This window comes from Netta rufina, assembly GCF_964035555.1.
Source record: "Netta rufina genome assembly, chromosome: 5".
In the NCBI taxonomy this organism is placed as follows: Eukaryota; Metazoa; Chordata; class Aves; order Anseriformes; family Anatidae; genus Netta; species Netta rufina.
Window position 1 is genome coordinate 1,331,956 of NC_140128.1, and position 24,035 is coordinate 1,355,990.

The window sequence follows — 24,035 nt, forward strand, 5'->3', positions numbered from 1 at the left end:
TCTAGGTCTCCCTTTTTTTAAATCTTCATCCTCCAAATCATCAAGCAGGAGACATCAGCTGACACACTTTTCTTCTCTTTTGGCTTTGAAATCCCCTCTTGATACCTCAAAGTGCAAATACTGTGAGGATTTTACCTGCAGCAACAATTAAGAAGATGTTAGAAACAGGAGAGCTGAAAGATAGAAACTACTCTTTAATTTAAAAGTTAAGCAATGGGTGTTTATAGCCCTCAGCTGAGCTAGACTACCCTGCCCTTGACATCTCAAAATTTTTAGTTCTGGCTTTGGCCTCTTACATTCTGTGTAAAGCACTGGAAGTTTAATTTGAGGGAAAAGAGTTGTATTTCTTGAACAAGTTTTGTATGACTTTGCAGGGGGAAGAAGAAACTGAGTAGTAGAAGAGGTGTCCAAACAAAATAAATTCTAAAAACACAGGCAGGCTATAGGTGTGTTAGGTGAGAATATTTTCTTGGTTGCTGCTACGTTTGATGTTACATAATTAAAAAAGATTATCTAATTCTCTATGGGCGTATCCAACTAGGGATCTGCTACAGCTCTACTGTGTTTAGTTTGGCTTTTGTCATTAGAAAGTCTTTGTTCTGTAGCTTTCATGTCCTCCTTCACGGAGGTAAAATAAGGTAACATTTTAGGAATAAACATGTACAGAAAAGTGAAAAATGTCCAAGAAATCTAAGAGGAGAAAATCAACTATTTGAACCTGGCATCTGGTTTGCTCAGTTTATACATGAGAAACGAAGGCTAGTTATTGCATACATTTTTACTTTTTGATTATGAAGAAAACAAGACCAGAAAACAAAACAAAGCACTGAAATAGCATTTAGTGCTATTTTTGTAGGTCAATGTACAATGAAAATTGAGATACAGTTGGAAGAAACACCAGGCAAGACTGGAGTGTGATTTTTTTTTGTTGTTGTTGTTCATAAATTCCTACCTATACAAAAATTAAGTGTAAATATTAAGTGTAAAAATTAAGTGTAAAAATTGTTCATTTTTAACTGTTGCATAATGGTAAACTCCTTTTTTATAGGCTGCAGTGATTTGAAGCCTGTAAAAGTGACATTGGGAAATGCAAACCACTCTACAACAGCATGTCCCTGTAATCAGAGTGTAGCTTCTGCAGCAAATTCACAGCTAGAACTGTCTTCTATGTTTGTATATTGATTTCACCACTGGTAAATAAAAAGAAGTTGTCCATCATTCCCCCCCCCCCTTCCCCCCAGATGTCTGCTTCAAAATTCAAGGTTTTGAAGAAACCTTCACTTGAAAGCCATTTTAAATATTAAGCATCAATAACATTAATCTTGAAAAAAATAATAAATTAACAATCATGATACTCATGATATTGTGAAATCTAGTGTTAAGATCTAGAGAAAAATGAAGTGATACATGACATTTTAAAAGTTTCTGTATTTACACACACTGCTTATTTAATTTAATCATGGCATGTCAACTAGGCCCATCCAACAATTTTAGTATGCATGATAAAAGGGATCTTTTATCAAAAGGAATTAAGGTAAGACAAGCAGGCTAAAAAGCAGACTCCTGACAGATCAAAAGGAAAAAGAAAGCAATTTGCTTGCCTGAAGGACAGGGAAAGCCCCATTTAACTAAACTCCTAGAAGGAAAGGTAGCATGCACATAGCCTGAGAAATTCCATCAACAGCACAATTTATCCTCTTGATGTCATTGAATGGTTAATGACTGTAGATACACGTAAGAATGATCAGCCACATTCTGTTCTTAGCTGTAGTCATGCAACCCAGATGTGAGCAACCAGAGCTTAACTGGTGGTTGTTTTTTTAGATCATTTACTTCACATGTTCATTTATGTGCATATAAATGATGGTGGTTTGTGTCCCATATTTCTTCTGCTGCTGCATCCCAAGCCGTTCTTGTAAGGCAGATTCAAGGTACAGTGGAGATGAAAACGATGGGTACAGTGGGGATTTTAAATGGACTCCCTGCTTCCCTGAAGACATGCTGCAAACACAAGCCGTAACTGCCCACCCGGGTTGAACAGGCTGTGGTCCAGACCTGTCCTCACACATAGCCTCCATTCACTGCAGCTGGATTTCACAAGAGCGACTAAGGGCAGAGCGCAGCCGTTGTGTTTCAAAACATTTGCAGAATGATTGGACATAATTCTTTGAAGAGGATTTAATTTTCTTAATGGGTTTGAGTAAATCATCAGCCTCCACAGCTGCATGGGGAATACTTCAGGAGACTTCACGCAGCATACTTCAGCAAAGCAAAAGTGCACAAAGTCATACCTGTTGGACACAACATCTCAGAACAGAGCTGTTCCTCTCAGATTTCTACTGCACGGTATATTTTAAAAATATTGAACTAACCAATCTCAATGACCGATTTTACTGTACTAGAGACTAGAATTTTTTTCTCAACAGTATAGTTAATATTCCTTCTCACATGAGCATTTTAATATAAATACACATATGAAAGTGCCTTCATCCCTGAAGCCAAATGAAGGTGTTCTTCTGAAAGTGGAAAAGTGGAAACTGTAAGCAGATGTCTCTGAAGCCAGCTTGCTTTCCGTGCTCATTCAGCAAATACCTTCTACTTGCTTGCTTTCAGTGGCCAAAGATCTGACTTCTGTGCTCTGAAAAATGCCCGTCATGGTGCCTGGGTGAGTTGCAATGGTCACGAGTCCATCAGTTCTGGAGGCCAAGCAGAGGAAGCTTGAGTTAGCCGTGCCATTCCCCACGTGCCTCTCTCTGCCTGACTCACCTTTCTGACACTTTTCCTGCCCTGACTGGACTGGTCGTACTTGCACTCTGCCCTCTGCTCAGCCTATCTCAGCAAAACCCATGTGTTAAGCAAGCAGCTGTCTGTTGCAATCTCTCAGTGAGAAGCAGGAGGCCCATGGAGACCAAGGGCACTCTCTAGAACAGAGCAAAAAATCTTCCTAAAATGACCAAACCTGTGACCTTGTTATAAAATCTGACTGTCCTGAAAGGATAAGGTTTATTCCTCACTGCCTCCTGTCTGCCAACAAAGAACCTGACCCCTTCAAATCAGCACCAACTTACATGGCAGGGAGCCACGGGAAAGCTAGCACTTCAGGTTAGCATTCCCTTTCCCCTGCTTTAACCTTTATAATCAAATATCAAAAAGAATGAAAACAAACCATGGCTGCAGTCATTGGCACATTACATTTTCTGTTCTCACCAGCACATTTTATAGGTCACTGTTAGGCCAAGGAAACATAACACAGTGTTCCTTCCCCCCCACCCCCCCCCCACCCTCCCCAACCCCCCCCCGCTTTTTTTAAATTTGAAAGCAGGTATCTTCTTCCAAGCTAAATACTTTTAACTACTGGACTTCACAGAAAAAGAAGGTCATAAGCTGACTCATCAATAGCCATAATAAATGTGTAAAAGATCCTGGACATCGGATCATGTAAGTTATATGAATGGCAGGTATGAAAGATGGTCACCACCCAAGAAAACAGATGTATGTGTTCTTAAGGTTTACCATGATTTATGAAGTAATAAACATCTTACAGCAAAGCAAAATGTCCTGGGCCTGATCATCTCACATATTATCATCTACATGTATCTATATACATCTTTTATGTACTTGTCTTACACCTCATGCACAGAATGATCTCTCAACTAAATGAAAGTGGATAAGGGAGTCACTTTTATGCCACTTTGTGTGAGGCATAAACATACAACAGATTACTTTTACAAGGTGACTTGCTATTTTCACTGAAAGAGAGGACAGTAGTTAAAAAATCTAAGAAATAACTGTAAAGATGCCTTCATCCAAACATTTTATATTCCAAGCATTTAAAATACTGAAAAAGTGTGCTTTGTATTTAATATCTAGCACCACCACCTGGATGCTCTAAGGAACTAAGACCTAGATTTTTACCGCTTAAAGATGGAAATACTAGCAAAATGATCTTATGGTCCTGTACACGATTCTTCTCTTGCTGGTAAAGTATCAGCTGTAAATACCTGGCACCAATGGCACGACAGGATGACCTGGCTGAATTTTATTCATTTTGTTCAGCAGCAGCTGTCAAGTGAAACCTTGGATATACCAAAGGATGCCCATCTGTATGTTTTGTGCCTCTGGTGGTATCTCATGCCAGTGAATACAACACTTGCCACGATCCTGCATGGAAAGAACCTGTCCATCCCACCTACTCGCGCACCCCTATGGGTGCGATCATTCATGCAGATTTTGCTCAGCCTCATCTCTCCCAGCCATACTAGCAGTGTGCTCTGAGCAAGCAGCCAGGCACTGTGTGTCAGGTGTGCCAGCACAAGAACAATGGTTCACTTGGGTAGGTTGCTGTAGCACACTGTAATTTCCTGCAGGGCTGTTTCTAACATCTGGGCTACCAGAGGATGCTAACAACCTTTCCACACAGGAAAGTAAAGGAAAAAGTTTCAGATATCTAGATAGCACCTCATAGGATTTTTTTTTTGTGAACCCCATTCCAGTCCAGTTGGAGTCTGGCAAACTAGCACTTAATTATAGTGATAAGTACTTGGCATATATCACCCCTTATGTGGAGGACACAAAGTGAGCTAAGCAGAAGCTAAACATGTCATTTCATTTTACCCATTGGCAGAGAAGTGGGTGTGGGTAACGGAATATACTAGAAGTGGGTAACATAAGATATGCAAAAACATTACTGCTTAACACAAAGCAGCACAAACATATCACACAGCAGGCTACTGCTCTCATTATTCCTCTGCCAGCTATGATGAATGGCATGAAAGGGAATAAAAATGACCTCCTGTGGATTCAGAATAGGTGTGGTGGTGGCAGGAGACTGGATCTTTACTCCAATCCCGGAGGCAAAACCGCTGCGTACAGATGTCCTTTTTGTCTGAAACTGGATACTCCTCTGTACTTAAAAGACAAAGTAGCTCTGTTGCAAGCCCAGAATAGGAAGGGTGAGTAAATGCCTGAGATATGATGTTTTATGTCCAGTGAGCTCAAAGGCATCATCCCTTCCTCCTGTGAGTTTTGGTCCAAGCAGAGTCAACACCTAAAGCTTTGCAAGAATCATTTTTGCTTCCCAGACTGGATTTCTTGTGCAACACATGCTGAGGGTACATAATCCAGCTCTGAAGAAGCAGGTCAAGTGGCACAGTGACATGGACTGAAAACAGAAAAGGATTAGTGAGGCTGAGTCTTGTCATAGTAAGCAGTGATTAACTTTGGGGTTCTTTGCTTTTGGCATTCAGATCATGTAAAATCATGGCATTATTTCAGTGCCTGCCAGACTCAAGTCTGAGCCCTTGCCTTCATAACAGACACATGACAGACGAAGCAGATTGTACCAGCTGAGTAAAAAGCAGAAGTTGAAAATGAGTAAAAGGTAGTCATAAGAACTTCTGCTTTGATGGAAACTTTGCTATACCTGCAGATAAATAAACTACAAAATTTGGCACAAGAGGAGCCCAGGACTGGAATAGCAGGAATGTTGCAGATCAAAATTAATGTGCATTGGCAGAGCTACACGGAGAAACATGCATGGCACCTGTCTCCATGGTGCCTGTCTTGAGCTAATGACATTAATCTCCTGGTTTCATAACCACAGTATTCAATCTCACATTTTAAAACAATACTTTGTAGATTTTAATGTAAACTACATTGAGGGAAATTTTGCTGAGGAAAAGCACCATGCATACACATAACAGCTGAATAAGGAAGCAAAGCATATCCAGAACTGTGTTCATACATAAAGGATTTTACCTATTCTTAAGGATATATATCCATGCATGCATATGTGTAAAAATATCTGTTTTCTATGTGCTGATAATAGGATAAGCATAAAAATGCTTAAAAGGGAGATGATGTTTTATAGTCCCAATCAGCTGAGGTGCTGCACAGTTCCTTTCAGAAAACCAAAAATTCTAGAATGTCTGCAACCTGGATTTTAAACAGACATTCCTAGCCTTGGTGGGATGCTGGAGAATCTGAAGCCCCGCTTACAAATGTCTGCAACAGGCATCTGATTAGTTAGATGCCATTATCTTATTGAACCATCCTTAAATAACTATTACAGCCACTAATCACTTCTAAGAAAGAGAAGTGAGAAGGCATTAATTGGGGGACCATTACATGAGTACTATATTTTCTTTAGGACTGAATGTACTGCAGGTTTTACTATGCTGTATTCCTTCCTCAAGTATTCCTCACTAAGCCCTAACTCTATTCATGTTAAAACTCCTACAAATTTTAGTTCATCTAGGAACAAATAGAATCATAGAATCATAGAATATCCTGAGTTGGAAGGGACCCTTAAGGATCATCAAGTCCAACTCTTGACACTGCACAGGTCTACCCAAAAGTTCAGACCATGTGACTAAGTGCACAGTCCAATCTCTTCTTAAATTCAGACAGGTTTTTTCTTTTCTTTTTTTTTTTTTTTTCTTTTTTTATAGAGTGGTCACTGCACCGAGCCTGTCTGAAATTTTCTTTTTCATCAGCTAAGAACAATTCCATCAAAAAGACAGGCAGGAGAGTAGAGGATTTTGTAGCCAGGTCTCAAATAAGGATAACAATGTATTTTTCACATTGCCCTTACAAGTTTTGTCTTGAAGACAATAATGAATATTTATAAACATACCAGCTTTCAAATCCCAGTGAACCGCTTCTCCTTATTTAAAATATATTCTGAGATAAGCAGTACCTTTAACTGTGGGAAGAGTATGTCAAGCCTGAAAACTTTTCAGTGCTTTTTATTTCTTTTAAAACTCATTCAGGAAATGTGTAGACAAGCCATCAGAGATATTCTTGCTAATTTAGGCATAATGGACTGGGTAAACACTTCAGTGAGAAAAGAATAATCTATCATTGAAAGACAACATTAAACATTGGATGTATTTCTATAATACTTTTAAAATCTTAAATAATTTCACAGATAGTAGGAGGTTCCTACGTTTGCTGTTTTCTTTCTGGAAAACAACAGATACACAACTGCTGTTAAACAGTGGACAGACAGCGTCCTGGTAACTCGGAGGAATGTCCTCAGCTCAGTCACACCCACTAGATGGAGATATTTCCACAGCACATTGCTCGCTAGCGCTAGCCTCCCAAGTGTTCATCCAGCGCAGTGCAAATGTAACAGCCCCAGCTCATATTCACATTTCAGATTCCCAAGTTTTGCACAGAAATAGAGTTAATATGTTATTAATACAGAGAAATAACATGAAGTTCAAAACAGACTGGAATTTTCCCCTTTAAAAAGCAACATATCCAAATCAGTTTTTTAGGTTAGAAACAACAGATGACCACGTCTGTGTATGCATACGCACACAAATGCACACAGATTTGCACTCACAGAAGTGTTCAAGAGCCTAAACAGAGCAGAGATCCTACTGCTGCTTATGTGGAGTAAGTGTTCCTACAGTCTTTAACAGATTGGCAATTCTTAAATGTGCAAGATTTTGTGTACAGACTAATTTTTCAATGGCATTTATGTTTGGTTTCAATTAAACTCAGAACTCCAAAAAAGAATATTCCAGGATTGCTTGAAAATTAGACAATTAGACACCTTCATTTCACATGTGTATTCTTAAATGCATGTGGTGCACAAAAGACTGTACAATGAGTCAGAGAGCAGTGTATTAAGAAAGCAGTGTATTAAGCAGTCATCAATTACACTACAAAAGGCAGCAGAATGCATTAATGCTACTTGCTTTATTTATTTTCAGTGGTCTAATTTCTCAGGACTCCTTAATACAAGCTACAGAAATCAACTAGCTATGTTGATTAACCAGCTGCAAGAAGTGCGGCCTTTTCTATCTAGTACTCATAGTTTTTTGAAAAGAATATTCATCCCCAGTTTAAATCCCCCGTGGCTCACTTTCTACTGTGTGTGTTCAGACAAGGCTGATTTGACCATGTGTAAGAGCCCAGCACTTCTTTCAGTCTGTAAAAATCTGGTCAGTACTTATTGTGCCATGGGGTCCACAAGAATGGGGAGTTATGGAAATGCTGACCTTTAAGAGGTGTTATTTTATGTATAGCTGTTGACTTCAAAATTGACTTATTTCCACCCTAGTGATATGTTGCACAAGCTTGAGGAGCTTTGGGGATCTGCTAGATCCACTCACTTCCTGTGTGCAAGAACACTGCATGACAATGATTTTGAAAGATTTCTGCATTCTATTTTACAACATTTCATCTGTTATCTCTCCGCCTCTCAACCTCTCTGTGTCCATAATGTGTCATACCCAAAATAACTTAGGAACTAGTTGTTTGATATTTTTTGAAATCACAATTTGATTCTGCGAGCTACAGGGAAACCAGGCCCTACATGAATTCCACAGGTGCCGTGTGAATTTTATATACTCCATGGCACAAAACAGGTTCCAGATGCCTAGGAAACCATCATACATACCACTGAGCTTACTAATTGTATAAATGTTATCTTCTTTAACTATTTATTCTCTCATGTCTACTAGATGAGATCACAGGAACCTACGCCTCACTATCAACAGGGCCACATTGCTCTTTTTTTGCCTCACCCCTTTTCCATTGCACTGATAACTGTGGATTTTTGCCAGCTGCAAGTAGTTCTTGGCTGGCATTTGAGAAATAGCTTGGCTGCTGACTAGGAAAAGTATGAAGGGATGATCTACCAGAACAGATTAACTCCTTGGTCTCTGCTTTATTTCTGTGACACAACCAGTTTTCCTTAAGATTTCCTAATCACTCATTCAAATTCTCTGAAGTGCCTTCCTTTCACCCTCTCCTAATTTGTTTATTATGAAGTATTTCAAATGGCAATGTAGAAGCATGCATTAGAGTCTAAAATACAGAAAAATAAATTAATAAGTAATAATTAGAGTCTAAAACACAGGAAAAAAAGTAGAACCCCGTCCCATTGTTTGTATACATCATGAGTAAGAAAAATGGCAATTTGTCATAGGCTGAAGTTTTTCTGACACAAACCATCACTCAGCAGTTGGTACAAGGTCAATTCTGGACAATTTTCTAGCATCAGTGATATAGCCCAATGAAACTGCCAGAAAGAGGTGTCTCAGGCAAGATTTTTGGCCAACTAAATCAATTTTTTACTATAAGGCAAAATGGTCTTTATAAAATCACATTTTCAGAAAAATTCGGCCAGTCTTTTTGTTTATTAGCAAGTGGTCACTTCTTCATACAGTAACATCCCATTAACTTAAAAAAACACTAGTGCCTTCAAAGTATTGTGGGGAGCATGGTTCATGCTGTTCAACAAGAATCCTCATTTTCACAGCTCCTTATCACACAAACACATCTTTATGCCTCCATATCATTCCCACCACAGGGGGAGGGGGGAGGGTTGGTTTTAATCAAACAAGTGCAGAGCCTACAACAATTGTTTAGAGTGTCATTTGAAAGCCAGCCTCACCAGCTCAACTGATGTAGAGACACCAATCATATCGGATCAGTCAGACCCAGTTCTGACCCAGGCTTAGCTCCAGGAACGAGCTCAGTGTGCTGAGCTGATATGTCCTTAGCCCATCCTTCTCCTAACACTATCCAAATTTCAGAGACATCTCTCCATGCCAGCCTGAGCCCTGAAAGAGGTTCAGAAAAGAAACAAGAGGCAGGCTATAACTGAAATCAGTTCTTCAGCTGATACATACATATATATATATATACATTTATTTATTTATTTGTTTATTTATTTATTTTAGCTTTCACATCATCTCCAGAATATCCCTGGTAAAGATCTGTATGCCACACAGGTGAAAATTAATTATCAGGGGAGTAGTATAGGTGTGCTACATTCATACTATGGTTTCTAGTTTAATGGTACACTTTCTGTGTCCAGTCACAGTCTCAAAAGTAGAGCAGCCTAGAGAAAGAAAGGAGAGGTCATTCAAAATACAAACATACAGGAACGACAGAGTAGTCCATGGAAATATCTGTATGCTAGAGCTGGCAAAAATGTATAGAGTAGTAACAGCTAAAAAAAAAACAATCAAAATGGGTGAAATAACGTAGTCACAAAAGTAGATAAACTGTGGTATAATCCTGTTCCTTCAAAGACTGACAGATGCATAAGCTTGCAGCAAATACATACAAATCCATCCACCTGTGTGACTTATGCTGGGAAGATATATATGCATGTGAAAAAGTCATAAGAAAAACTTTGCTATAGATAGTGTGTAACTTTAGTAAAGTATTTTAAAACCTTGAAATAGATAGCTTATTAACCAATCTTTTGCCCTAGACAGTGTCAATACTGGAGCCTTCTGGGAAATGAGACACGGGGTGTGTCTGTTCATTGCTGCAGCTGTATCACATATATAATATACAATATATAAAGGATGAAGGATATAGCATGATCAGAACTTTTACTTTGCTTTTGCAGAACTTAACAAATTAATAACACCTTGAAGGTATTTGTCTGACTGAAGCCTTGGGAGCAGTCAATCAGAAATAAGAAAGGATGCAATCTTGTGGAAGATAGAACCTGAAGTATAAATGCTTTACTCCAGCTAAGTTACAGTGACACCTTCCTAGTCAGCTCCCAGCCACAGGACTGCATGCCTTATGCTGTGTGAGTCCAGAAAAACAGTGAAAACTCAACTCACAAATCACAAGGCGGTTGCCTGGAAATATGTAGGGATAAGATTTAAAAACTATTGTCATTATTGTAAATCTGAGCAAAATTCTTTGTACGTTCATTGGATCTTTTGTTCTGACAAGGAGAAAACAAACTTCTTCCCGGGACATTTACTTTATTAAGTGATTTATTTCAGTAAGTACCTAAAGCAAGATGTGTTTTCAGGACATAGATAAAACTATCAGGTAACATGGTCCAGTTAAAAAGTTAGCAAAAACAAATAAATCAGATTTTTTTTTATATATCCTTTTTTTTTTTTTTTTTTTTTTTTTCCCTATTTACTTTGAAACACAATTTTGTTCCAAAGTAGAGATGTCAGCAAAAAAAGAGTACTGAACAGAAAACAGAATGTTCCTACAGGGCTTTATTTCAGCTCTGGAGGAATTGCTTTCTGCCATCATTACCTTACAGGTGAGTAAGCTTATAGAGAGTCTTGGAGCTGTCAGTCTTTGCAGATACTAAACTCCTTGTCTGGAGGGGCTCCTTGTATGGAGCCTTTCCAGAAGGCTCCTTGTATGGAGCCTTACCAGAAGGCTCCATACAGTCCTTCTGGAAAGGCTCCATACAGTCCTTAGCTTGAAGTACAATTGGAAGGACATTAAAACCTGAGGTATTCACTCTATCAAAAAAAAAAAAAAAAAAAAAAAAAAATCCTTGTAGTAAGTACAGCAGTTCATGTAGGAAACTGTTCTACCATCAGATGAAGCTGCATTGAAACAGAAATCACCTTTTAATTTGCTGGATTATAATAGTGAAGAACTGCTGTTATATACCACATTTCAACATCAGGAGGCATTGTTCACAACAAACACATCCAGCATAGTGCAAATATATGAAATGGTATACCAGCAGAAGCACAGATGTAAGAAAACAAAGCAATTACTTTAATTCATTATTTATCATAAGACACATAATGAATTTCCTCAGCATGCCTTATTTATCATAAGACACATAAGGCGTGCTGAGGAAATTTATTAAGACTATATTCATTTTGTTGGAGGACTAATCCCTCATGCTTTAAATATGTTAAAAAAATGATTGTGCTCTCAGCATATACACGCACACACACACAGATGCATATATACATACGTGTATATCCACTACTACACCCACAGAATTACAGTTCTATGTTCCTCATTGCCTTGTAAAATAAAAATGGTCAAAAGTGAAATATAACAGGAAAATTACATCAGTCTCAAATTTCCAGGATGCAAGAAGGATGGAAACTACAAGCTGAATTTAATGCAAGTCATAAACAGAAGGCTAAGAACCAGGCCTTTGGAAGGCATGTTAACCGATGTCAGCAGAGATCTCCACCAGGGGCAGCAAAGAGAATAAAAGCAGAGACTTGCACAGGGTATTATGGTGGGTACAACAAACAAGCTTTCAAAGAGGACCATCTGTCCCTTGCGCAATTTGTCTCCTAGGTGCTGGGCAGTCTGTTTGACCTCAGCCTGTGTGACAACATCCTGAGGAATACAGGTATCATGTGAAACCTGGCTTGTACCAGATTGCATTGGCACAGCCCTAAAAAGGGTTTCAACAACCCTGTCATTAAAAAGGTTGACTCCTAGCCCCAAAATAAGGCACACAGATCAAAGATCCTCAGCAACTGATGCTCTTCATAAGGGACAAGGAAATAACCTGTAGCCAATTTGTAGAAAGACATGTCAAGGTGCTAAAATATAAGGTATGCTCTTGGAAGACAAGCACACTTCCATAAGGCACAGAAGTCACATTATTCAGAAATTCAAGAGCATCATAGGTGAAAAGTATGAGACTGGAGGTACTGATCTAGTAAATGATTCACTCATCCTGGGAAAATCCACAAGACAGACAAGTCCTTCATTGCACTGTCTCCATGTAGCCATCTCACATCTGCTCTGTCCCCATTATCTCATTAGAGCATGACCTAGAAAGTTAACATGGCTTGTTTTAATGCAGACTAACAACCATACTGAGTCATCAGTTTATTCCAAAATATGACTGGTAATTGTATGTCAGTGTTCAAATCAGTCACTGATTGCCTGGCTCTGTTGGGCATGTCATTAATGTTCCCTCAGTTCCCCAAAATTTTGTCTTTGGCACTTCGCACCAACGGTCATTTCTTTTACTCATGCAATTATTTGGGGAAAATTATATTCCTTTCTCACATAGGAACATGATAAAACGGACATTATTAATGCTTCTGAGAAATTCTCACTTAATTTTATTTGAGATCAGTATATTCTCTCCTTTCACTAATTCTCTCTTTTCACAGCTTGTATTTTTAGTTCCAGTTGTCCCCTACAGCTAACAAACATGTTGCTTCTCTGCAGGCATCATGATTTTATTATTTTTCTTTGTTTAAAGATGAATTACATCATCCGTCTTTTTTTTTTTTTTTTTTTAGTTTTCTGAGATCCTCTTTCTAAATGATACATTCATTGTACTTCTTGCAACTATTCTTCCTTTTCCTATCTTTGCACAATATAAGATAAGCAACAGGAATGTATCCTCAGGGCTTGCAGCTCCCTGGCAAGTCAAATTTTTTCATCTTTCATACTCAGTGCAAAAGCTATAGGCTTGTCAATAATGCTGTTTAACAGCCTGTGATCCTCTTCGTCTGTTGCTGTGCAGCCACACATATACAGTTTACAATAACATTATACATGTTTACAATAACATTTATGGCACCTGGCAACAATGGCAAATCATTCCTTCTCCGTTTAAGCTTCTTTGGCGTCACCACCAAGGCACTCCGTCCAGCTGCAGTGCTGCACCATCTGCTGTTTGTAAAGCATCTCATTTTAGTGCTTATTTGTAGTTTCTGATTATTGGTTTTATCAGTGTTTCAAGAACAATGACAACCTTCATGTCCTGGAAGTTTTTTGTCCCAGCTGTTTTCATGGGACCACTTCTACTTTCACAGTTTTTGTAACAATACAGCAAATCTTGCAGCCATTGCTATTCATACACCACTTCTTCTAGCACCTTTTATCATTCCTTTAGGTCATTTGTGGTGTTAATGCCACCTAGATTTGATTTTGTACAGGGCTGATGGATCCTGTTCCTAAGATGTGACCACAATAATTTATTTTCTCATTATAGCACAGTAGTATTCTTGAGTATTCTGTTTTTAATACTTAAAAATAGTTGCAAAACAAAGTGCTTGCTGTAATTTTGGTAGTTTGGCCTTTGCTTCCAGTTCTGAATTTTAAATAATATAAGATTTGTGCCTTCATCAAAAGTAGAATGTTTTCTTGTATTAAAGTATGCAGAAGTATTTTTTTTTTTTTTTAAATCAAGGTGCTTATAAAAACTTTCCCATGTAGATGACTCAATCCCAATTTTGTTATTTTAGTAGGTTTGTTTTTATTAAAGAAACAATAAAAATTTAGATTCAAAATTTGCAAAATATAGTGCAGTCCATTGCCTTAAATTTTAAAATACCTTGTATCTAAAAGAAAACTATTTACAAATATTTTTGTGTGCATAAGTTTGTATTAAAGCTAATTAGTCATAACAACCTAAATAGATAACAGATAATGTGCATTTACAGAGGGATATCCAGTAATACTTTTTGTTTCAAATGATATTTCGTATGGATTATCAACTTTGACGTTCATATTTCAATAGGAATTTAAGTAAGCATCTTGCCAGAAGTACAGTGGGAAAAAGGCTAGAAGATATCAGCTGAATACACATTCGACACAGCATGCTGTTTTGAATTCTTTCATCTTATCTCAGAAAATACATCTCAGAATATTTATGAGACTCTTGCCAGCTCTTGTGATTATTTGTTGCTGTTTTTGCAAGGGGGTTGGAGCCAGTGAGGCCAGAACTGATGCATGCTACCAAAACCAAATGCCACTTTTTAGTGGAATTTTGATCTGATATCTCCCACACTTGGGGGTGAGCAGCAACTGGCATGCTGAAGGAAAGAGGGTGCACTGGGACACATGGAGAGCAGCACCAGGAGAGCCTCTCCCAAGTCTTGATGGGTCTGTGAAGAGGCTACCAGGAGCCATGACCTTCTCTTTTCCCTGAGCCCTTCCTGTTTCCTCAAACTTAACTAAGATCTTGAGTCACCAGTGATCATTTCTCACCAGAAAAGAAAAACTGCATAAGAAATAGAGAGAATTGGTTTCCACAGTCAATTCTTGTTCTGCTGGCTTCAACAACAACCTGGAAAAGCAGGTGACATGGGGAAATAGTGTGCTAAAGTAAAATATATATAACTGTGAAAAAAATTGATCCTGTAGTGATTCACAAACTCAAAGACAGCAAGATGAAGGGAGCACCTGTTATTTCTTTATGAAATACTTTTCTTTGTTCTGAGTCATTCAACATTTTTTTCTTGTGTTCTTTAACAAAGACCATATGCAAGTTAAATATCAGTGTATTAATGTCTTCATAGTTGCACTAGCTATTTGGATGATAGTCAGCTGAGAAAACTGGATAGTCCTAGGTTTAGCACATGGATTAGAGAATTCTTAATTTATGAATTTTAAAAGTAATATCTTTCCAAATGAAGGACTCATATGTTTTCGTAGCCTTGGGGAAACAGCCAGCTGTGAATGGCTAACCTTTATTGTGGGATTTCTGTTTTCTGCTATTTAATACACAAACCTATTCACCATAGCAACCACTAAAAATGTGGCATGAAACAGGAAAAAAAAAAAGGCAATACCCATCCTTGAAGAAATACTAATTCAAACAAACTTCATTTCCATAATGGAAAAATGTACAAAATACCATAATTCAGAATGACATGTAATTTAAAAACAGGAAATATTGGAGCTGTTCCTCTTACATGGATATAAATCATTACAAATCTGTTAAAATCTGTGAAAGGAAAGTACAATACCTGGTATCAGCTTAAACTCTGTTCTGTCTTCTGTGAATTTAATAAATTTATAGTGCTTTATGATGTTAGATACACAAACCACATGTTGAATTACTTTCATAAGTCTTAAGATATGGTTAGAACAGGAAATAGAAAATCAGAATATAGGAATGACTCATTTTCATATCAGATTTTATCAGTGTTTGCATTCTTTTTTATTTTGAAACTGCAATGACATTAAACTAAGCTTTGACTAAGCTAGACTAGAAAAATTAAATAATGATGCTCAGTTATAATGTACTGTGTAGAGACATTGGAAATCTGGTAGAGAAAGACAACACACCTGAAGACTACATACATTATATCTCCTGACATCATAAATGTTTAAGATATGTGGTGAGATGGGAATTGAAGTAGCTTCATTAAATGTACAAGATGGAAGGTTGTATTGCTTCTACGATTAGGCAAATGCATGCACAAACTACTGGCTAGTGAGTCATCTATGAAATTGTTGTTGCCAAGCAGCTAACTTTGCATGTATTTTGTCATTGTTTACATGCTTATCATTTTGAGAAAAGCTTGAGGAATAAATGGCTGTGACAACTTTGGGGGATTTATTGAATGCCTAGAATCTGCAAAGTTCTAAGTGGATAGCTGATACCTGATCTTTAACATTTTCCTAACACATCTGTTATCTTTGTGGTTATTGGTAGCAAGTACAATTTATAGCATCAAAGAGGGAAAAACATGGCCAGCATGACACACATTCTCTTCCAAGGGATGAGTAAATTTCACCTTCATAAACAACCAAAACACTACTATACATTATATTCCCTATATTTTGTTTAAAAAAAAAAAAAAAAAGAAGCAAATAAATCAACTTTTTCTTCAAATTAGATGTCTCTTTTTGTGTATTATATATATGATAAAAGTCTTCTGTTTCTCACAGTGCATTTGGTTCTTTCTTCTTCTATGTCCTTTATTTCATACAAGCACATTGTATGTTTTCATATTGCTTTAAACTAGCTTCAGGATTCACTTCCCTTAAGTCATTTGCTTTTCTGAACCAGCCTTTTTTATTTCCCTGCTTTTAGCTTTGCTGTTTTGTCCATGTGACTTTCTCTTTCATGTGGTCTCTTTCAAGTACTTTTTCTCTGCAACTCCTTTGCACTGCTTCTCTCTTCCTGTGTTTCAAGCCAATCTTCTCACCACGCCTTTCAAAAAAAAATCCCTACTGCTCTAGTTGTTATCTTTCTAATTTTCCTTATGTGAGTTCCTGTCTATCTTACTTCAGCCCATTTAATCTCTTAATTTATTTAGTTCCTTCTCTTCCAGGTACCTTCTTCATGGCTGTTGACCCAATTTCACAGCAGTTCGTAGAATGCCCATTCCTTGATTCTCTTGTCCCAACTCCCACATATACATGTTGTGTCTGCTTATAATACAGTTTCAAGGGGGAGAATAGCAACTGTAGCAAGGTAATGAGATCTGTAGTAAGATTTAGATCATATCTAACTTGATGTTGCAAAGTGCTGAAGTGAACAGGAATGGTCAACTATTAATGCCATGGAACAGACAACAGAATTTGGCTCTAAGATGTCTTTTCTCTACACATATCACCCCTACACAAAAAGGGACGTGTTTCTCTCAACTTCCGTATTAAAACCTTAATTGAATCAGTAACTGGCAAAAAAATACTAAGTGGAAAGACTTGGTCCATCAACTTACTCTTATTAATTTTGCTTACTATCTTACCTGCAGCCAACTGAGAATTTTATAGAGTGGGTGGCTGCATTAGGGAAAAAGGTACAAATATAGTCTGGAAAAAATGTTCTCAGAGTCACATAAGAAAAATTTTCATACAACTTACAGCTACAAAACAACCACCCTTAAGAACAATGAGAAGGGAAAACAGAGGCACTCAGAATGAGCGATAAGCCTGCCAGAGATCTCAGGAGACCTATACTATCAGCTCAGCAGCCCAAGCTATATCACTTCTTACTACAATAGGGAAATGCAGTTACCAAGCAGTCTCTGTCTTCATGACAAAGCCCCAGAATGGAGGCACCATTTGAATGCATGCAAATTGCATTAAGGACAAACACTACAGAAAGTCAAAAAGAAGTGATTTGTCCAACAAGCCTGAGAAATTCTACTTTAAAGAAAAATGCACTATTTGTGACAGACCGCAAAAAGACTTATGTCTTCTAGCTTCAAAAGATACAGCTGGGACATCACAGGTCAAGGTTGCCTACAAGAATGAGGCAATACAACTCAACCCTGGCCTAGAAGAATGCTCTCTGATAATGATAGAATAGCTTAATATTTGTTAATATCCAGCCTTCCAGCTCTTGGGAGCTGATATCAATGAAACTATCAACTATCTACAACAAATTAGCACACCAAAAACTTTCAAGCATTACTTTCTGATCTGAAACGCACTCTAAGATCTGAATACAGAGATTCTGCATTTCACTCCCAATTATCTTAACTACGAAGTCTTAAAAACATTAAATGCTACAATAGTGCTCGTGATAGTGTTTGCACCTACGTACTGTCAGTTTATACTACTCCGAAAAAAACACACATGTACATTTCTGTAAAAAAGAATTACACTAACTTTTTCATTTATGAGACAATATTGCACTTCATAAGTAGCTGGAATAATCTGGCATGTGAAAGTTTGGAAATGTAATTTGATTGTATGAATACACAAAGCAATACATTTGAGTAACAATAAGATTGCCACCCACTGCCATGGACTTGTGCATCACAAATACAAAATAATACTTTATAAAAACTTTCAGAAACTTAGTGCCTAAGGTCACTTTTTTTAAATGAAGACAATGGCTTGCAGTGGCATTTAAACTATCACTGGGCGTGTGCTAGAATACAGCAGTTTGTCTATGCATGTAATTTGCATTTGTGGTTGTTCAAAACTTCTCTATACTGGAAAACTCCTAGGGGTAGAAAAGAGTCCTTACCAGGCTCTGCAATTTGCATAAGTCAAAGCAAATTCAATATGCTGCATTTCCATGGTCTGGAAAGCAGATAGAGTTTAGAGGTTTCATCTGGTTTCATGTTGTCACAGCTCTAATAATGTCTGGTGGGTGACTCACTGCTCAATCCGTTCTGGTCACAAGTAACTGAGAAGATAACAAGGCACACCATAAAAATAGGCATTGTTGATTAGTCAGGCCTTCACCAGTTAAAACTGGGAACATATCAAAAGGAAAATACAGTCCACAGAGCAATACAAAATGAGATCAAAACATGTTCATATTTCAAATGTATAGCTGCTGTCTTGCTAAATAATGTGCCTTCAAATGCAAACAATATTCCTATTTGCATAATTCTATTTTTTTCTGAGTAAATTCCAGCTGTCCCATAATGACTGTATTTGAAAAAGCTGACAAGGATTTACTGTATGCTGTGAGGTTAATATTTCACAGGTCCTATAACAAACTAACCTCCAGAAAATTTTATGATCACGCACAAGAAGGCCAAAAGAAGATAATAGAACTCCAGTCTAACTTCTGCAACAAAGAAGATAAAAATTTCTTTCTTATCTAAGAAAATAAAACTAAACAGACTACAAAACTTGCCTTCTATCTATTAAATAAAGGCCTGCAAGGTGGTCACCTACATCTGAAACTTATTCTGGTTCTGACAAGATGCGGAGTTGACTACGATAATGGTTCAAAATCAACTCTATGTGTGATCCTCTTATAATCTTCAACAAAGTCTTACTGTTTTGCAATGTAAACTACTTACAGAACAAAATAAACTAAACTAGAATGTAGCACAATTACTCCAGAACAGTATTAAATTAAGAATTTTCAGGAACAGTAATTCCAGGAAAACTCTGTTGATAATCCTCTCATTGCAGTCAGATTTATCCCAAATGTGTTAGCATTTCAGTGTCCTTAATGCCTATTTATTTCAGCAAAACCTGAGAAAAAAATATGACCGTTTAATGGTTCTGCTCTAATAGCGACAAAATCCCTAATTCTTTCCTATATTTTCCTAAAACTCCTAGATCTCAGACTGAGCTTAAAATTTTGATATATGTTTAATGTATGAAGATGGTCAGAAAGTTAAACACTGAGCTGATCCAGCAAAATAACTCTGTGTTTTTTTTATACTAGAGTTATTCAGTCCTGACATTTACAAGTTTCCATATTGTAAAACCTCATGTGAGTAGAAAAAAAATTTACTACAACTCAGAGCTTTATAAATCCAAGCATTCTTAAAAAATAGAAGAGCAGTAAAAAGAGTAGCCATTTAATAGTGTTATCACATTTTTATCTGTCTGGATAGCCTCTCCCATAGAAAACCATTAACTGCTCTTGTACTAATAAAAAAAATCAGAGGGTGACAGCTGTGGGTACACACCATTTGCTCCGCAGGTGATGGAGTCAGCCCAGCAGCTGGGTGACCCCTCGGCAGCACCAGCTTGGCACCCCAGCTTGACTGCAGCCACACAGCACAGCCTCTTCAGGGGAAATTCAAAGGAACTGCCAAGACTACCAATTCAAAGGAACTGCCATAGGGCTTAAGATGGAAGAAACTGCTTATGTCACTTGTTAGTTCCCTCTCCTAACTCTGCTCAGCAGGGAATTCTGGCTTTCATTTTGGGGGATTTTTGCCTGCTGGTGATAGATTTTGTCTTTGCTGTATTGTTATCTGCATCTGATGTTGTTCATACATCCTTCAGAAGGATGCCTTTTCTTTACATAGATTAGCCAGACATCTTGCTACTCTTTTTTTTTTTTTTTTTTCTGATTGACTGTTCACAGTACAATTGTTGCAAAGAGAAAAGAACTCAATTAAATGGTAAATGAACATTCAAAATAACAGATGTTTGAAACACTGAACACAATGTAATGTATGTCCTTTAAATGAATAAACAATGTGCGTGGGAAAAAAAAAGAAAATTGAACATGCAGATTCCCTACCCTACTGATTTCAGGAATGTGCTCTTTTGTCACAAAACTCATCCAAACAGGAAGTGGTTTCTATTCTCCAGAATCACCAGTTCAGATGATAGCTGTCTTTGACAGGAGTGCATTCGGCATGGCAAGGGAGCATTTTTGCCTCAAATTCATGTTAAGGTTCTTGTACTGAGGCTGACCAAAGTCTTTCAAACTCTTTTTGTGTAGTATCTCTGGGATTTGTTTTTCCCAACTACATTTCCAGTTAGAATTATGCCAGCGTATTTTATCTTCCCTGAATTTGTTGCTTAATGTTTAAGAATAAATTGTCTTGACAAAAGATCATATGTGCTTTTGTGTAATACATTTTTTATTTTTTTTTTAGTATAATATACCTTTCAGGAGATGTTCTCAAAATCTTCAGTTACTCCACAAGGAATATTAAACCTCTTAATGCTAATTAAGTGTCACCTGTACATTGTCACTGGCAATATTAATAAGCTGGTTTAAGACAGTGAACTGGAAATCTAACTATAAAGACTGGAAAGAGGAGTATGTTATCTAAATTGCAGAATTGTTTTATATGCTGCATTTCATGCAATGTGATGGAATAAAGTTAATTTGTTTCAGATAATTCCCAACACACTTTATTACTTAAATTGTGTAGTCCAAGAAGTTAATATTTTAAAAATATCAAACTACTGTAATAAATTGAGATTTATGGTGTGTCCAAAAGGAAACCTTCTGTGGCACTGAAAAAAAAGCATGAGCTTCAGAATCATTTAGGTTGGAAAAACCCCTACAATAGTACGTTTCTATGATATGCAGGAGCTGGAAGACTGGAGGAAGGGTTTCCCTCTGTGGACAGAGGGGGCCTAACAATCTCCACTCCTCTCTACTGCCTTTCTGCTAGAGCTGCATGAAGCTTCTTCAGTCTGCCAATAACCATGGAATTTATATTGGTGATTATCGTAATTTGCAGGAAATGTTCAGGACACATATGTTCTGCAGAAATACTTTACTCACGATTACCTCTCATCCAGGCTCCAAAATAAAATGAGTTTTCTCTTGGCACGACATTGTTGCCTCAGAGCAGCCGGCCGACTGCAGCTAAAACCACCTACGGAATTCTTGAGGTGCAGCACGGACAGGAAGAGTAACGTGGAGGCCGGGGAAGATGAACACAGATAAAAAATGATGACGTTGTCTGAAATTTTGGGGAAAAAGATTTGGAAGGAAGTCATCAGAGAGAGCGGGGTGCTGGCCAGCCAGAGGCTGGAAGTATCGACTCTCAGGGAACTAGCTGGTCCTCCAGAGCTGACCACATCTATTGACGAGCCTCGCTGGAGACTGGAAAGCAAAACACAGAACGGAGATATTGTGAGGCAGCTATCACCATCCACCCGGGGCCGCGGGGGCCAGGCCGGGCCGGGCCAGGCCAGGCCAGGGCGGGCCGGCGAGGGGCTGCGGGGGGCTGCGGGGCTGGCGCTGCACTGCGGAGCCGCCCGCTGCCGCTCCGCCCCGCTCCGCCCCACCTCCGCGCTGCCAGCCCGCAACCGGCACGGGGAGCGGCGGGAGCAGCGCCACCGGGATGGGGCGGGCACGGGGAACGGCACCGGCTCCGGCTGCGGGGCCGGGACCGCGGCGGCTGCTGCCGCTGCCGCTGCTGCTGCTGCTGCTGCTGGCGGCCGCGCTGGCAGCTCCGTGCTGCGCCGCGGCGGGGGCCGGCGGGCGGCGGCGGGCCGCCAGCCTGGGCGAGATGCTGCGGGAGGTGGAGGCGCTGATGGAGGACACGCAGCACAAGCTGCGCAACGCCGTGCAGGAGGTGAGGGGGCGGCGAGGCGAGGGGAGGTAGAGTGGGGCCGGCGCTGCTCGCTCGCAGAAGAACGACAGAACCGAAAGAACAAGGAGAAAAAAACCTACCGCCCGGCTCTCCGGCTCTGCCCCCGACCGAGCCTCCCCGCCGCCGCTGCCCCGCGCTGTGCCGTGGTGGAAAGGCAGCCTCACCGTGTGGGGGCAGGTCGTGAGGCAGCCGTGCGGGCAGACATCTGCCCGGATCCTAAAGCAGGAGCAAAAAAGGACGTGGGGAGGGGAGGAGCGAAGGGAAAGCTTACTTTAATGTTGTGCAGCAGCGCCTGAAACGCTAGAGGTGATCGCACAAATCGCAGAATCACACAGGACATGTTTCAAAGCCAGGAACTGAATTGAATCTAAGACCCCAAGCCATTGTCTCACATACCAAAGCACGTATTCCTGCATTCCTCTCACTTCTGGGCTTTTTCCCTGTTGTGGGAATAAAAACGTTTTTGCAGAGTTACATTGTTTAAAGGTAAGAAATATGGTATTGAGATATGCTTGCAGTGGTAAGAAAACTTAGCAGGTGACCTTATAAAATGCAGACAACCAGACTCCTTAGAGCAATTAGGTGAAAATCACGGTGTCAAGTCAGGTAAGTGAAGAAACATTACCACTTTAACAGTAACAAAGTCAAAAGAAATTTGAAATTTAACAGGCCGGCAACTAAAGGCCATGCATTGTCTGTGAAGCATTGGATAGGTTGTGAACCTGGATTAGCCAGTCAATGGGGAAGCAGGGGAGGATCCCAGTCATCGAGGAAATAAAGTATATAAACAGTACTGTGTGACTAGTAGGCGTGCTCCTGCTTGTGGGATGCCCACCATTGCAATTGTGAATAAATTACTGCTTCACTGAGATCCTCGCCTGAGCCTAAGTTATTGGCTACAGAGTGTTTCTCACACTGTCATGTTCAAAATCTTCCTTCCAAGTTCTCTCTTTCACTTAAAATTAAGTTATGTAGTCCAAAAATCCTTTTACTCGCAGGCCACGAGGGACACAGACCTTTGTTTACAGTAATTAGATCATTTCTAACTTTTACTGTTATCCAGATGGTTGCTGAATTCTGCTTGTCATCCATTTCATTTAGGCTGTAAACACATTGAGACAAAATATTAAAAAAAACATGCTTTACAATAAATAAAATATGCTTAGTTGTAAATAAGAACGTAGTTAAAATATCTGCCTATTTTACTGCTTCTGTTAAAAATGTTTATTCAGGATTGAGGAATGGCCTGTATACAGCACAACAGACGGATTCTCTGAGCGGCATGGAAGCAGATAAATGCTTTGCTCTTAAAAAGGTTTGCATTTGTCAGTTAAAGTAGATACATCAAAAAGAGAGACTTTTGTCTTGGGAAAAATTCTGTTGTTCACCCTGGCTAAACTTGTGGCCTCCTAGCTCTGTCATGGTGACTGCAAGTAACAGACATGAAACAACTTGCTCCAAATTTGTATTGTTTACAAGGCTCATGCCCTTTTGCCATGCTTGCTCTGTTTTCTGATTCAGAGAACACTTATCATGCCTTCTGTACCAAGTCTTCATCTGGCAAACAAAGAAATGGGAATTGAAATAGAGAATGAAATTTTGGATCTGTGCACCCTAACATATAGGACTTCTGCTGCCTTCAAGGGGCTTTTGCCTGTGACTCCCTCCTGCCTGAATATTTTCTCCCCTTTGTCAGGTGGGAAAGTGTGTCTGAAGCGGTTAGTGCTTTTCTGGGAAAAAGAGACAGACAGACTCTTAACCAGTGTTGGCCTGTACAGATACCAAATTGTCTCTTGT

The 24,035-nt window shown here is 38.9% G+C and overlaps 1 protein-coding gene and 1 long non-coding RNA gene across 2 annotated transcripts in view; one reads left to right on the top strand and one right to left on the bottom strand.

Annotated features, from left to right (window-relative positions):
- Positions 1–1,480: 1,480 nt before the first annotated feature.
- Positions 1,481–22,444, bottom strand: LOC311209668. The gene is made up of 3 exons (XR_014618450.1): positions 22,319–22,444; positions 21,428–21,745; positions 1,481–2,696 (listed from the first exon to the last, which is right to left on the bottom strand). It is a non-coding gene; the product is annotated as an uncharacterized lncRNA (long non-coding RNA).
- Positions 21,958–24,035, top strand: part of DKK3 (dickkopf WNT signaling pathway inhibitor 3) — a 28,697-nt gene continuing 26,619 nt past the window's right edge. The window contains exon 1 of the mRNA XM_084287154.1: positions 21,958–22,220. Within this exon, the coding sequence (XP_084143280.1) occupies positions 21,987–22,220 (234 nt within the window). The 5' untranslated portion in view covers positions 21,958–21,986. The remainder of the gene's footprint in view (positions 22,221–24,035) is intronic.